Here is a 16405-nt window from a genome sequence, read left to right as displayed (position 1 = left end):
ACTAATGGCCTTGTACCACTCGAGACTGAGGTCAAAATGCTTACACTAATGGCCTTGTACCACTCGAGACTAAGATCGAAATGATTACACTAATGGCCTTGTACCACACGAGACTGGGGTCGAAATGATTACACTAATGACCTTATATCACACGAGACCTAGGTCGAAATTATTACACTAATTACTTTCAACCAGTAAACATCGTAAACCTCACTCGTGACACTTGCGTCGAATGTGTCATTACTAGTGATTAATGTATGTGGATTTGTGTTACAATATGATCTATTTTGAATACAACAGTGGACTTTCGATGTGGTAACGCAAAGTGAGAGCAAGGTCATTTTTGATTTGACAAAAATAAAATGTTAAAATGTCGAAATGATTACACTAATGGCCTTATATCACACGAGACCTAGGTCGAAATTATTACACTAATGGCCTTGTACCACTCGAGACTGAGGTCAAAATGATTACACTAATGGCCTTGTACCACTCGAGACTGATGTCGAAATGATTACACTAATGGCCTTGTACCAATCGAGACTGAGGTCAAAATGATTACACTAATGGCCTTGTACCACTCGAGACTGATGTCGAAATGATTACACTAATGGCCTTGTACAACACGAGACTGGGGTCGAAATGATTACACTAATGACCTTGTACCATACGAGACTGAGATCGAAATGATTACACTAATTACTTTCAACCAGTAAACATCGTAAACCTCACTCGTGACACTTGCGTCGAATGTGTCATTACTAGTGATTAATGTATGTGGATTTGTGTTACAATATGATCTATCTTGAATAAAACAGTGGACTTTCGATGTGGTAACGCAAAGTGAGAGCAAGGTCATTTTTGATTTGACAAAAATAAAATGTTATGACGTCTTAATCAATAAAAGACTAACCAGCTGACGTTTGTTTTGCTTATCAAATAGCTTGATTCTACAACTGATGATAAAATTTCACACTTAAGTAAAATGTGAGTAGGCGCATGCTGCTGATCCTCAATAGATCAATTTCGGCATGCTTCATCGTGCATCAACGTAGTTAGGTGCATATATCGACATGAGCTAATGTAGCTTGCGCGGCAATTTACAGTCTTGATATAAACAATAACAGAAAATTGAGTAGCTTATTTCAAGTCCATACCTTGTACTGAATTTTTCGAGAATAGAATATATATGTGGTTGTAGGTTTGTTTGGCTGAATAGGGCGTGAATGACTGTCTGATATATATAGAGAGAAAGACGTGAGAGAGAGAGAGAGAGAGAGAGAGAGAGAGAGAGAGAGAGAGAGAGAGAGAGAGAGAGAGAGAGAGAGAGAGATGTGTGTGTGTGTGTGATGTGTCAGCGATTACCTGGCCAGTCTGGGGCGGCATGTTAGACAAGGGCGTGTAGTCCGGCTCATGGAGGAGGGTTATAGTGTAGGCAGCCTTGATATTAGGTTCGTCAAAACAGGGGAAGGCTCTCCTCGCATCGACCGGCTCGAATTTGGATGTTGCCAGATTCCTGAAAACAAATTATAAATACATGCACAAAAACAGGAACGAATATTGTGAATATTTCCGAGAAAACAGTGTAATGTATCCGTTATGGAAATCTGTCCTGTATAAGTTTTGTGTTAAACGAACTTAATGACAAAGTACGAGTTTTTGCATACATATTTACATTAGTGTTACAAAGACTTAGTGTAACGCGATGTAAGGCTTTCATTATTTAGAATTCCATGTTTATGTTAATCCGAGTCGTATATGTCGTGTACAATTTTATATTGGGTGTTTCTGATTGTGAACACATTTATTTTAGATATTAACGTTAAACTACATGTATTTTCAGAAATATACTTCATCACTACAAAGAAAAGATAAGATAGACATTATTATCCTGAGAGATTTTGGTTTCTTACAACCTGAGAACCTCAACAGCGAAATAAGCAAAAACATGATTAATAAAATACATGATAAATATATTCGACAACATTGTATACATGTACAATAGGAAGGTAATTAAGTCATGCAGTGCTGATTGATAAGATTAAATTAACACTTATTTGTTTGAAAGACGGAAGTTCGGAACCAACGCCTAAAAGTTGGACTTCATATTCGGTGGAGAATACAAGACTATTGTCATTTAACATTTTATGCTTTCTATAATTTGTTCGTCATTATACATACGGAAAAAAAGACAGAAAGCTTTTAACCACCGGCAGTCCCCTGTACACGCATACAGACGAGCCACAAAGCATCCCCCTCCCTTCTCTAACATCCAAACCCAAACCTCCACCCAAAACCCTCCTTCCCCGACGAAAACTGACCGATCCATTGTCCACTATCTTGCCATCCCTTGGACACGCCTGAAACCTGTGATTGTGGGTTCGTATCACGTTTGATTATGTTTCTAGGTTTGTCAGCACCATACCCATGCTGTTGGGTTTCACCAAAGTGGTAAACGTCTAGGACCTGCATCACTTCGGACTTTCCTCTCACACAAACAGAAAACAATGAAAACGAACACACATTTGTATCTGTCGTTTCCCAACAAATACTGTATTTACAATCTGTGTGTCACGTCACACGGCGTTTCCGGACACACTGTTCTCATTTACATTACATCACAATACATGGTGACACGGCCTCAACCTACACACCCAGGCAGCAATAAAGTAGCTCGTGGATGCATATAGGCCACACACGGGTTAAGTCCATATTTGATGACGTGAAGGGTAATTGTGGACTTAGCCATTGTAAACAGGCTGGTTCAACAGAAACTACACTAACGCATCATTTACACCATATGGTTTCTGAAGATCTTATCTGTTCCAGCGCGTATATGACAAGGCGTAATGTGTAACATTATATCAAGGCTTAGATGTAATCCGCGGATGAAAATAATCATACGGCTTTCTCGAGCCTCGGGTTCCTCAATGAAGAGATATGAAGCATAGTGATTGTTTATCAAGAGGACGGTGTGAAATAAATGCCGACTAAGTAGATCCTTTGCGCTGAGACTAAACACACAATTGTGTTGTCCTCTTATGGAGCTTTCTTGTTGTCTGTGTACCTTGGTTAAGCACTGACCTAATTGTTTCAAGTAAATGGCTCAAGAGTAAAACTGTGAAACGGACGATCTGGCTCAACTCACGGCTCAGTACGGCAAACAAGCCATGGTGACTTGACCGATAACATCTCGAAGAAGGGGTAGATTGTGCCTTTTGCTAATATAGATTTTCCTTCGTTGTAATGAACTTGGTGGCGGATAATAAGGTAACGGTCATTGCCAAAATAGCTTTCTATGTCACCAGAGGCTAACGTCAGCTAGGAGTATTTTTCGCCGTTAATCTCTGACAGTGCGACGTAAGAAATTGGGGACTAACCAGATTCCAATATGTGCATGGGTTGGCTGTATCTCAAATGAGACGATGCTGTGTTGCCAATAGTAAATGTATCACTTCGTCATTAAAAACAAACATGAATGAGTCACTTTTTTGACAAAGGAAAATTCGTGTCATCCATGTAACTGTTTCTATGGTAAACGTTAACTAGGTACTAGTATGTCTTTTGGCTTAAGTACATGTGCAACACCGATCCCTATGCAAGACATTGGTGCAATGTGTGAAGGCCAATCTTGGTTGCTCGTCGTGGTTATCTTGAATATTATTAAAAATCACTCACTCATACCGACCCTTATAACCACAGTCCACGCCATCGATTATGAAATGAGTGAGAATTGTTTACCCAGCTTTTAGAAAAGCTTTGTAATAGAGAGGAACAGACAAAACGGGCTTCACGTAGTTTACACAGGCGCGAAATCGAACCCGGACCATCATCGGTCTTCAAGCAAACGTTTTAACCCCTTGGTTTAGTCCGCCGCCACTATCAAATATATAACAATGTAACATTGTACATCTAACACGAGAACACATATGCAAACATGCATGAAACTATTACCAATTTCGAATATTCTTATGAAGTTTGCGACAAATCACGAGAAATGGTGATCATTTCCGATCGATTTGTGGAATTATGTTTCCGCACACGGTTCCCAGAGATGCTCAACTTTCAACCCCCCCCCCCCCCCCCCCCCCCCCCGCCACGGGCATATGCTTCGTGTGTGGCGTTTTGGGGGATGTCCGGTATTTCACCTCGACATAGTACATATGGTATTGTGGTAAGTTATGTCACATGTATTGTGTACCTGAAGGGGTTTCACATCGTTCACACATAAAAGGTTGTCAGATCATTTGCGATTAATGATATCTTATTTTCTGAGAGCAAGCCGACTTTCTTCTATTGTACCAATAAACTTCATGCAGTAGACAATTTTGAATTAAGGGGAGTGGAAATTTCCCAGATATAAAATTGTGAAACGTTTTTTTTTAGAAAATGGACCTATTAGAGGGTCCTCATCATATAATGCAGACGCAAAACATTTTCTGTTTTTTTTGTTGGTGTCTCAGCTTTAAAACGTCATGATAAAACAAATGCCAGTCTCTACCAGGTGGGCGAAAATAATGGGCCACACAAACTGTACCCAGAATGCACGGACTAGAGCCAGAGGCAACTCAACTGACAAGCCGACACTCTTCTTTCATCCACAATGCAACCATGCAGAAATGTATAAAACATCATATAACAAAATGTCGAGTATACACGTATTATTCATGAGGTCATGCGTTAAGGCTTGAATGTTAACACAAGTATACAACATATATAAATATATTATGTGTGACATATTTCAATGTACTAACTTATACAAACGTAATCGGATAAAGCGATGTCCGACCCAAATATGAAGGTGCTGTATATGTTTTAAACATTTCCACTTTGATATTAGTATGTTACCGACAAGGTAAGTCTTGTTATGGAGGATTGCACCTGTTAAACATGCTGACTCGTGTTTAATATAATCATGTTGAGACGTTCAAGAGCAAGGATTGACAGCTACAGGTCATCAACGCCTAACCAAACATGGCTATGTACATATCCCCTGACGTATTAGGATTGGCTATGTTTGTAATAATAAAATACTCACATAACTCAACGGGTTATAGTCAAGATAAGCATACATACACCCTTGTGGAAGGTTTCGAGGCACGTTTTGGGTCACACTTGACAAATGTTAACACTGATTTTAATCTGTACACCTCAGTACATCTGTACATAGACATACTTGAAATAATATACGCCTTATAATGTCAGTATACGAACAAGGTCAGGTGGAGGTTAATACATCTCTCGCCATAATAATGTTGAACATTCTAACGGAATTTATATCAGCTGACATAGAAATATGACCATCTTTGCAATTAATTCAAAGGTATAATCAACATCAATGTTATACTGTATACAGGTTGTTTTTCAATGGAATTTGGAAGGCATCTACTTAACGACAGTTTAAGTGAAAACTCCCTCTATCCGCTGTTAATAATATGTTTTGTATAACGACTGTGGCCATTGTGTCATACTATATTCAGACATTATCTTGAGGCTCTAAGACGAACACCGTCGGTGGTGTTCATTCACCATGGGGTGACGTGGGTACTTCCAATCAACATATCAGTTACATTGAGTGTCATGTACAAGACATGTATGACATGCTTTAAGAAAAGTCAACGAAAAGTATTAAGCAGTTGGGTACAATGGGTTGTGCTGGACATTACTTGAAAGCATATATTTACAAATGATCGTTGACGTGAGGGTCTTAGTGATACATGAGTGAGTGACTGAGTAGGGTTAAACGCCGCTTTTAACAGTAGTCCAATTACATCACGGCGTGTCGCCTTAATGAAGGAGGAAAGTGATGAGGGTCTCTGGCGTTTACCACTTTGGTAAAACCTACCATGACGAGTATAGACATGAATGTAATATATGTAAGATAAATATATCACGGACATAAACATGATCTTTCATCTTTCCCATCTTCATCCTTCCCGCTAGCAGCTTACAAAATAACGAGTACTGGAAAGGCAATTTAGCAATGTTACCTAGGCATGTAACGTAACTTAGCAACACCATTTACTTGTAACACGCGACTTCGTACGACCTTCAAACGGTACCTACGAACATTGTATTATGACCACCCGTTGATGGTATATCAACGGTGAGTGAGAACACCTGTTGGACACAACGATGACAGTCGTTCTACTTGTTCGAAGTATGCATTGGTCCGACGAGAATTCCATGATTCCGAAATGCAATTAGTATCAGATAACATAGAAAGACACTTTACCACTGACGAGCACGGGGCTGTGGGCAAATAAGAAAATAAAAAGATTAAAGAGAACTTGGCCTGTGAATGTTTAATATAAGAGGATCTGACAAAGGCACAAGTAGATAAGTTATTTGAAATATCAGCATGTTCTTTGATATTATGCTCAAGGCACAATGTATATGTCACAAGTTGCCTGAAGCCAAACCGCCTGTCATTTCATATTCTCATCAGACATTCTAACAGCATCATACTGGATCATATCGACTTTATGGAACATATGCAACAGCTCTATAACACACCAACAATAACAGTCTTAAATACAAATGGTTAAAGATATTAACTGGATTTTTCGAACACAATGATCTTTCCATCGCGGTAGCGTGGGCGCATGGATCTGGCGGTCTGACTGGCACCACGTCTGTGGTAACATCTGTGCCAGCGGGAGGAACACGTGTTCCAGAAGGTTAAAAACAAAACTCCTTGAAGAACGGACAAATCGCCGAGACGCGGTACTAATTCATCTACATGTTGCAATGTTATTTGAAAGAAACACTACTCATCATGAGCGCACGACTTGTATTTGCAAAAAAATGATGTATGTAACTAACATATTTTGGGAGGGTGTTTAGTTCGCGTGGGTTGCAATCGTGATATATAATAATATGCATATAAGCCTACGCTTCTGTCATGTTACCGTTACAACATTTGTTTGATCTGGCAAGGGTTGAGTCTTTTGCAAAAACTAGGGCGCTGTCTATTCTCAAACATTGCTTCAAAAACTACTTCTACTTAAGTAGCATAATTATACGAAAGGAAAAGAAAGTGTTAAGCACAGCTACTTTGTAAGCCACCATATAACGTGTACCGCTAAAGAAAAATCAAGTCTTGCATGCTCTGCAGGCCTAAAAACCTGAAATACACTCGGTCGATTTCTATCGTGAATTCTGTCCAAAACGTATCGGCACACAATTCTTAATATTGTAGTTAATGCAACTGTGAAATTTGCAACCTAAACGTCTACTGCATCATTATTTCAAAATGCATACCGACCATGATTGAGAAAGAAATACATTTCTGTAACTTTTTTGGCCGCCAAACCAGCCATAAAAAATCAGAGGTGTTTCTTGTGCAACCTCTGACTCACCAATCAGAATCGAATCCTTTTCGAATTCATGGTGACATATTTGTTGCATGTATGTATTTTATACCTTGTTGCGTTGTGTTTTATAAAGGATAGCCGACACCATACATACCGCCATCTACTACTCGAAACAAGTAGACGGTACATAGACGGAGGCTTCTCCGAACTTAAATGTATATTATCATCTAAAAGAATATTTAGGAACTGACTTCATTATATTTTGTTTTTATGGGAGTATTAACGTTAACACTGCCGAGAAGACTGTGTAAATTCGGGAAGCTACTTGTTTGGTAAGCCAATCAAATATACGATGTATTTATTACTTTAATAATCAGAATTTTGGAGTCAACTGAAAAAGATGATATTTATGTCATCAATTAGTTACCGACTCCAATGTATTATGAATACATATTTCAAAACCGACCAAGATGTCCCAACTGGAATACATGTTTATGTTTACTTTGCTCAAAATTTCTGAGAATCGATCAAATGTAACGTGATTAGTAATGTTGTCGACATTTTTCCGAATATCGCATAAAATTTACTTTCATTCTAAGTTGGATCGGGACAATTATCACAAACCCGTGCATCGAGGGGCAAGGGTGGCCCAATCGTCTAAGGTGCCGCGATTCGTTGTTCATAGTTGCGTCCCTTGGGCACGCGAGAAACCTATGTTTGTGGGTTCGAATCAACATTCCCCCCGATTATGTTTGTTTCTAGGTTTGTCAGCACCATAATCGTGCTCGTTGGTTTCACCGAAGTGGTAGACGGCATGAGATATGCATCACTGTGGGCTTTCCTCCAACATTAAGCTGACACGCTTGCGATATAACTGGAATACTGTTATTAACGGCGTTAAACCCAACTAACTCACTCATTCACTCTTGCATCGACAGTCCATTATCATACCGTTTGTTTGCTACCGGCGGTAGAATCTATGGTGAGCATCGCTATAATCGTCATGAAAAGTTGATCATCAATACTGTGGTGCATTTGTCATGTGTGTGGTTTGTGTTATCCTTGTTACTTTGACGATGCAGCTTCTGTTAACGTTGTAAATGCGTATGGTCACTCTCGTCCTTCATTTCATCGATCATGACTGTGCGAACGTTCTGTGGAAGTCTTTTTCGATCACATGTACGAACACAACGTTACAAGTAGATGAGCAAGATGAGTTGATAATGTAAGAGGAATATATATTAATATTTAAACTCAACATTACATTTAGTAGAACTGTTTAATAAAAGGGACCAAACCAATTGTTCGATACTGCGATTTACGCGACGATTAGGCCTGTTGAATAAACAATTATATCATTAAACCAGGGAGTTCCATTTCGAGATTAGATTGTAAGCATTCACGATGACCAGAGAGTGACCATATTGGACCTTAGGGAAATACAATAATCTTGCAGAAATAATGGTAGCCAGTCTTTAATCTGTAAAGAGCTTCAACTGAAGCAGAGCGGCAGTTCCGTATCATTCCAAATTATCAAAGTCTGCCCCCGAGGAACCCCAGGAACTGATAAGAGGGTCAAGCACTCTGGGTGGACCTGGGGTGTAGGATCTGGTGGGGGAGGGGATGAGATGGGACTGACAGATGCCGACCACCCTCAGAGAATAAAACATTCTTCCTTAAGGGTGATAGCTAATAAAGGTGCCATTCTCCATGTGTGGAATCGACGAACAGTTATCTTTATCATTGAAGGATGTCTGAATGTGTGGCGTTTATGTTACACAAACTGAAGTTTGTTGGTATAGTCTCGCGACAAACAGCATTACCAAATAACAACATTTAAAATCATGCATTAAAGGAATTCCCACATTTGCCATTGTTGGAATAATATTAATGGTGTGTAATGATTGAGAACATTAAACGGGCACTCGGTCTGGGGTCCCTTTTCTGCCTCGTTCTAGACGATGTCATTAATGCCACATGTGCAACTGAGTTGGTCTCGAGTAATTCGCGTAATCAGTAACTGTTAGATTGATAGACCTACTAAAATTTGAACTAGCAACAAATTGGTGTTCGGAAATTAAATCTCCTCGGACCGCTAAAAACCCCAGCGTCTAACACCCCTTTAAGGCATTTAGCAGTCAATTTACAGATTCTTGTATATTGACAGCACGCTTCCGTTCGCACTATTAACAACACGTCGCAAACAATGACCATAGTTCGTTAGCGAAGATGTCAACCCACTTCAAAACACGCGACCAACTTTTATATGGAAGAAAAAATAGCTAAAGCTATAGAGAAGTAATACGCTCATCTCAAACTATACTCGATGACACAGCATACATTAGTGCTACGGACTTAGTGCTTCGTCCATTGTAAGTCTCTGTTGAAACATCGGAGCTACGTTGGTCACTGTGCTAAGGTAGCTCAGTGGACATGATGCAAGGGCTTCGTTCCATAAAGCAATCTCTGCGATACGACTGTAGTAACTCTCACAGCTTAAATAGACTTACGTGATATAGCAAGGTCTGTACATAAACGACGGTCGTTGCGCCAAATCACTTGTTAAACGAAGAACAGTATCTTATTTATTGTCGCTCTGCTCTTGTTCCGTTGGTTTCCTGATTTAAATGCACTTGTTGAGGATGACTCGACTTTTTTGGCCACAGTAAACTACGGTTATAACGAACTCAAAGGGACCACTATTTTTAATTCGTGATAACAGAGACCATATACCGATATATGGTCTCTGGTAATAACTGTAGTTCGTTATAAGCAAATATACAGCATATAAACAACAAATGGCAGAGATTAAAAAAGAAGATCGTTATATCGGTCAGTTTGTTATAAGCGTGTTCGTTATAAATGTAGGTAACTGTATTTGATTGCGCATGATGTCCTGATCAGTATGCATTAATTGTTCACTTTAATACTTTATCCTACATATAAATGGCTTGGGCTCCAGGTTTAAATCGGTTGATTCAAATATGTTTGTACGAGCAACTACTTTTTCATGTACATAACTGTTGCAACATGTGCAGGTGCAAAACAAATTGCATGTGATTCTATAGCAATATTTTGTTGTTGTTTGTTGTTTAACGCCTTTTACAACAAGCATAGCCGCCTTTTATGCAAGCATGGGTTGCTGAATACCTATCCCACCCCGGATCTTCACGGGTCAGCATTTTATTGGCTAACCAAGCAATGTATTTTCCATTTATGTTTCCATTGAACTAACAAGCCCACGCACAATACTGGGCCACTGGTTACCGAGTTGCTGTTAACAGGGTGAACTTCTGTTGCATTATGGTCGCTGAATAATATAACGGATTTCGTATCGTTGTCAACAGTTTGTTGTGTGTTGATAATTGAATAAGCAGTTTATGAAATTTTTATTAACATATTTATTTATAATAATTTATTTTTTGCGCTTATGGAGGCATACACGTAAAAACTAACGTGCACACTTTTTGTAAATCTGGATTGCCGATTTACGAAGCGAGCACACTGTTTTTTATCTTTATACCTCAACAAATGCAAAAGTATATTGAAGTCAATTCTTAATCATTTGGGGCGGTCGGGTAGCCTAGTGGTTAAAACGTTCGCTCGTCACGCCGAAGACCCGGGTTCGATTCCCGACGTGGGTACAATATGTGAAGCCCATTTCTGGTGTCCCCCGCCGTGATATTGCTGTAATATCGCTAAAAGCGGCGTAAAACCATACTCACTGACTCACTCCTAATCATTTGTTTGATATAAATGTCCTCACAGAAATGAGAAATTCCGATTGTGAGTCACTAGCTGTGGATGCATGTTTGAAGAATTGTCCTTCCTTCTGAGACTTCGGGTGTACATAAACTCATAACCTACATAACTGGATTCGGTCATTCCGAGTCCTGAAATCTCGTTTCTATTTTATTTAAAACTCTTCAACTTAATATTATGACAATACTTAAACAATGCTTCCGTATCCAGGGTTCGACTGCAGGTAGGTACGCGAGTGTGGCTGTAACAAGTACATCACTCGTTCACAGTTGACGAGAAAACATTCTCATGAACCACAATTCATTCCGGCTGTGCACGGCGTTACCTTCTGGAGGTAACGAGAATATTTCGTGCCTTGTCAAAACAACACACACACACACACATATATATATAAATATATAGGTCAGGTAATGAATAACGCTTCGTTGTCACTCAGAAACCTCGTAGAGCATGTTTGCAGAAATAGATCCCACAGGTATGTGTAGTAACGACAATGTACTGTGGTTTTCTGCTAAAAGTTGGGAGGAGGGTAAGATTTATATTCTATACAGCGAAAACCCGTAAACCAAATTGACTCTGAACCGGCCAGACCTTGATTTGTCCTCTTAAAGCCGAGCGTCCGGCAGGATGATAATAGTGAGTGAGTGAGTGAGTTGGTTTTAACGCCCCTTTTAACAGTATTCCAGTTATATCACGGCGTATCAGCTTAATGTGGGAGGAAAGCCCCAAGTGATGCAGGTCTTAGACGTTTACCACTTCGGTGAAACCCACGAACACGGGTATGGTGCTGACAAACCTAGAAACATAATCGGGGCGAACCGGGATTCGAACCCACAGTCATAAGTTTCTGGTGTGGCCAAGGGACGCAACTCTGCACAGCGAATTGCGGCGCCTTAGACGACTGGGCCCCCCGTGCCCCCTAGGATAATAATAAGTGACGTCTTTTAGGGCGGGGGTCGAACCACCGACCATCCCTTCTCCGAGCAGACGCTCTATCAACTAGACCACGGTGGCGGTCTGTTTAACATAGAATCCATCTCGTGTTCTAAATGTATGCCTGTAGGTTATGGGGTGTGTCCACACAACCATTCAAGATCAACGAGGTGCCAGCTGGAAAAACTGTTCCCTTCCGTCCCCTGGTGTTAACAATGAAGTCAGTCCCCAGAACAAGTTGCACAACTGTGCGAATGGAGAGATATGATTTTGTTTGTTTCTTTGTTTCTTTGTCAGCAATATTCCAGATATATGACGGCGGTCTGTAAATAATCGAGTCTGGGTAACACAATCCAATGATTGACATCATGAACATTGATCTGCGTAATTGGGATACGATGACATGCATCAACCAAACCAGCGAGCCTGACCACCGGACCCGTTAGTCGCCTCAAACTACAAGCAAAGTCGCCTTTTACGGTAAGCATGGGTTGCTGAAGACCTATTCTAACCCGGATCTTCACGGGTACGTAGAGATATTAAGCTCTTGACGTGCATGATGCGATAATTAGAACACAAACACTCACACAAGCTTTATCGACAATATGGTGGTTTGAGGGATTAACCTCATTATTTTGGGCTTATAAACATTTATCTGATAATGTCCGGGGAAACTGTGAAGGCGTTTTGTCCCGCGCTGTCCGATGAGTGATGGGGTTTGTGACAATGTTACTCAATCAACGCATGTATTGCGTGAATTGTGTACAAATCTTTGTTACTTTGTGACGGGGTTCACTGGCGTGGCAGGATATGCTTATCTTTTCGTGAACACCTAATATCATCACTATTATTAAATAAAGTGATTTATGAGCACATGCTCATGATATAGACGGAATCGTACAATAGACGAGGCTTCTAGCAGAGATTCCGTTGATAAGGAAAGGGTTTTGTCTCTGTTTTTTGTGTGTACAGTAAACTACGGTTATAACAAACTCAAAGGGACCACTAATTTTAATTCGGTATAACCATAGTTCGTTTAAGCATATATACAGCATATATACAACACATGGCCGGGACTAAAAAATAAGTTCGTTATATCGGTCAGTTCGTTATAGACGTAGTTTACTGTATGTTGATCAAATGCATATATTTATCTTTCACAAATCATTCATTTGAAATCATTGCCAACTTTCGGATAGTTCATATAAGGAAAGAAATGCATCCTTCTCATGCGCATGGCGTGAGTAAATGTTGAAAGCGTGTGGATGTTTGTCGCACAGTGCATTAATTCTGAGAGATGACGTGTGCTTGTTCTATCTGCCGTCATGAGGTAATTAATAGACAAAGCACAAAGCGAATGTTGGAGTCAGTGGGTCATCTTTCATGTACTAACTGGCGTTGTTCCCCAAGCACACAACACAGAGTCGGGAGAACCTTGTTATCCTCCCTTGGGGAATGAGGTTACAAATAGACACAGAAGAACACTGTCTTTGAGACGTGATTGGTAATTAAATGTACACATGATAAACAATGCTTCATCGTGCATCAACGTAGTTAGGTGCATATATCGACATGAGCTAATGTAGCTTGCGCGGCAATTTACAGTCTTGATATAAACAATAATAGAAAATTGAGTAGATTATTTTAAGTCCATACCTTGTACTGAATTTTTCGAGAATAGAATATATATGTGGTTGTAGGTTTGTTTGGCTGAATAGGGAGAGAGAGAGAGAGAGAGAGAGAGAGAGAGAGAGAGAGAGAGAGAGAGAGAGAGAGAGAGAGAGAGAGAGAGATTTGTTTGTTAATGTCACACCTCACCTTCGTCGTGCCGAGTGTCACATTCACCACATCAACACGTATAATGTGACCCACCTCCACATTACTATTCCAGAACTTTAACACACAAAGAAGTCTGAATACACGAGCCTACCTGGTTTGGCCTGTTTGAGAGTTTACGTAACTGCTTTTGTAGAAGCCAACAATTGCTTTGGTGAGCGAACCGTCAAACTGCAGGGACAGTTTAACACTTGCACCTTGCCTCAATGTCACAGCTGTTTCAATGACCCAGAACTGGTTTTCTGCATATGCAAATGTCCTCTTGATGCCGATCTGATTGTTCGTGTCATTTTCCCGAAGTTCAGTTTTCGTGATGTTGAGGTAATTAAAATGAATAAGCACATAGTCCGTGTCTTTGTTGATCTTGATTTCTACAGTAACATTTCCGTAAAACCACCCGTTATCACCATAGAAATCCGGGTAGAGGGTGAGATCGTAATGCAGCGGTACGATATATCGGGGTAGACGGAGATTCTTCCAGGGTTCTGTCTCCGAGAAACCAGGGGTAGTTGGAACGGGCGCTGTGGTGGACCCATCCCCAGAAATCTTTTCCGATGAAGGATCACTTCCGTCACATTTGGGGATAAAATACCAAACTAATACCCCCACCACAACAGGCAGGGCAAGGAAAAGGAATATAAAAAAATAAAGACATCGCCGGTTGACATTCACCTTGCTAGCGTCCCGAAAATCCATTGCTGCAACAAGGAGCTATAGGCTCGTGCCCCTTCAACACGACAGATTCACTCACAATGCTACGCCCTCCCCGAGGAGAATGAGTACAGCGGTTGTATCCGTGGTGGTTGACAAGTATATTGGTCGCGTCTGGTGTGCGTTACCTGGAGTGAGAATGCCTGCACACACACTGAAGGCTCCTATTGTCGTGACTGCGTCGGGAGGGAGAAAACTGTTACACGCATAGTCCGGCCGCTCTGTGTTCACATAATGAGTGTATGTTCACAGCCAGCGTGTCAGGAATGTTGAAACCTATATTCGTTACACTACACTGACTATATGAGCTTGGTAGTTAATACGTCACTCCTCCATAACATTGCTCGCACATCATATACTGATTTACTTAAGTTTCATACCGGAGAATTAAAATTGATAAATGACTTCATGCATCTACTGTAAGAGTATTGCTATTGGGAAATGTTTGCTGAGTGAAATGTTTGTAAGGAAAGAATACATAGACAAACAGAAACAAAGGCACATTGTATATAAGTATATGAGGCTCTAGCAACGTTTCCTATATTCTGCCACTGAGATTTGACTGTCTCGTTGAATGGATTGAAATAACCATATCCTGACTAATTTGCTTTGTAATCAAAAGATGATGAAATTAAAGTCTCTTACAAACAATGCAAGAGTGGAAAATCGATCTCTCAGCTACCATAGCTAACCAAAGGGGGGTGACTCAAATGGATAATTTTGAGATTGCTGCCTTTCAGGAAGTATATATTATTCAAACAAATCTACACCTTCTATAGATGTAAATGCTCCCCGAAGTAGGCCTTAGAGGATATCTTGTGTTCATAGAAGCCTCAGATCACGAACAAATTCAGATTGACTACTTCAATAACACCTATAGCAGAAAACCCTGTGTCTGCTCATCTGTGTGTTTTAAATGGGCACGAGTGATCTGGTGGTCGAACGCGCTGCTATTCGCTGTGTTGCGACCCTTTGCCGTGCCAGGATCATGGGGAGAAATCACAGCTTCGGACCAATTATTATCCATGGGTTGCGGTAAGGTGAAATGGGATTTAAATGTCGCTAAATTCAAAGATTATTGCCCCCATTAGCGACTTGCATGCAACTATGTGTGTGTGTTTGTGTGCGTGTTTGCGTGTGTATGTGCGTGCGTGTGTATGACTGCTTGAGCTAGCCTACTGCGATATCATGTCTCAGCTCAGCATGAATAACACGCTCAGACCATGACAGTATACTGACTCCAGGCCGAACAGTCCACGTTTTATCTCATTTATGCCAATCGCAAGGCAGGGTAACAACAAGTACCATCCTTTAGCGTTTTTTTAGTATGACCGCACCGAGCATTGAACCACTGACTTTGCGGTCAAGGCAGACTATCACTGCACTATACCACGGAGGCGGTATATTATCCTTGGCCATGTGACACAATTACCCTTTCCACAAAGGAGAGTATTGTCAACAGCATGTGTCCCTTGAATCTGTCCTCTCAAATCAAGCTGACAAACCATGAAACATTGTTCAAAGTGCCGTTACACTCACTCACTCACTCACTCACTCACTCACTCACTCACTCTTTAGTGAAATCGCGGTAGTTCCGGATACCCAATCTTCCCGAAGTATTTCAGAATATATTTCCAAGGACAAGTCTTTGTTAAATGGTGGTTATAAAATACATTTTGAATTATCAGGGTAGAACTGTGGTATGCCACTATAAGTCAATGCTCGCTGACTGCCGACGACATACATGCCTTGCCGATGCTCGAATATTAACAGGACGCTGAGATATTGTTGGTTAATCGCTCACTGCCATCTAACACAACATCCCTTTCCAAGCTGAATATACCTTG

General features: G+C 40.5%; 1 protein-coding gene across 1 annotated transcript in view; it reads right to left on the bottom strand.

Annotated features, from left to right (window-relative positions):
• LOC139469918 (glutamyl aminopeptidase-like) overlaps window positions 1–14724 on the bottom strand; it is a 42043-nt gene extending 27319 nt beyond the window's left edge. The window contains exons 1-2 of the mRNA XM_071252273.1: window positions 13942–14724; window positions 1366–1516 (exon numbers count right to left, since the gene is read on the bottom strand). Coding sequence (XP_071108374.1) covers window positions 1366–1516; window positions 13942–14543 — 753 coding nt within the window. The 5' untranslated portion in view covers window positions 14544–14724. The remainder of the gene's footprint in view (window positions 1–1365; window positions 1517–13941) is intronic.
• Window positions 14725–16405: the final 1681 nt, after the last annotated feature.

The sequence above is a fragment of the Haliotis cracherodii genome, unplaced genomic scaffold (genome assembly GCF_022045235.1).
Source record: "Haliotis cracherodii isolate W230 unplaced genomic scaffold, xgHalCrac1.p SCAF_2, whole genome shotgun sequence".
Lineage (NCBI taxonomy): Eukaryota > Metazoa > Mollusca > Gastropoda > Lepetellida > Haliotidae > Haliotis > Haliotis cracherodii.
This window is presented reverse-complemented; position numbering and strand designations above follow the sequence as displayed.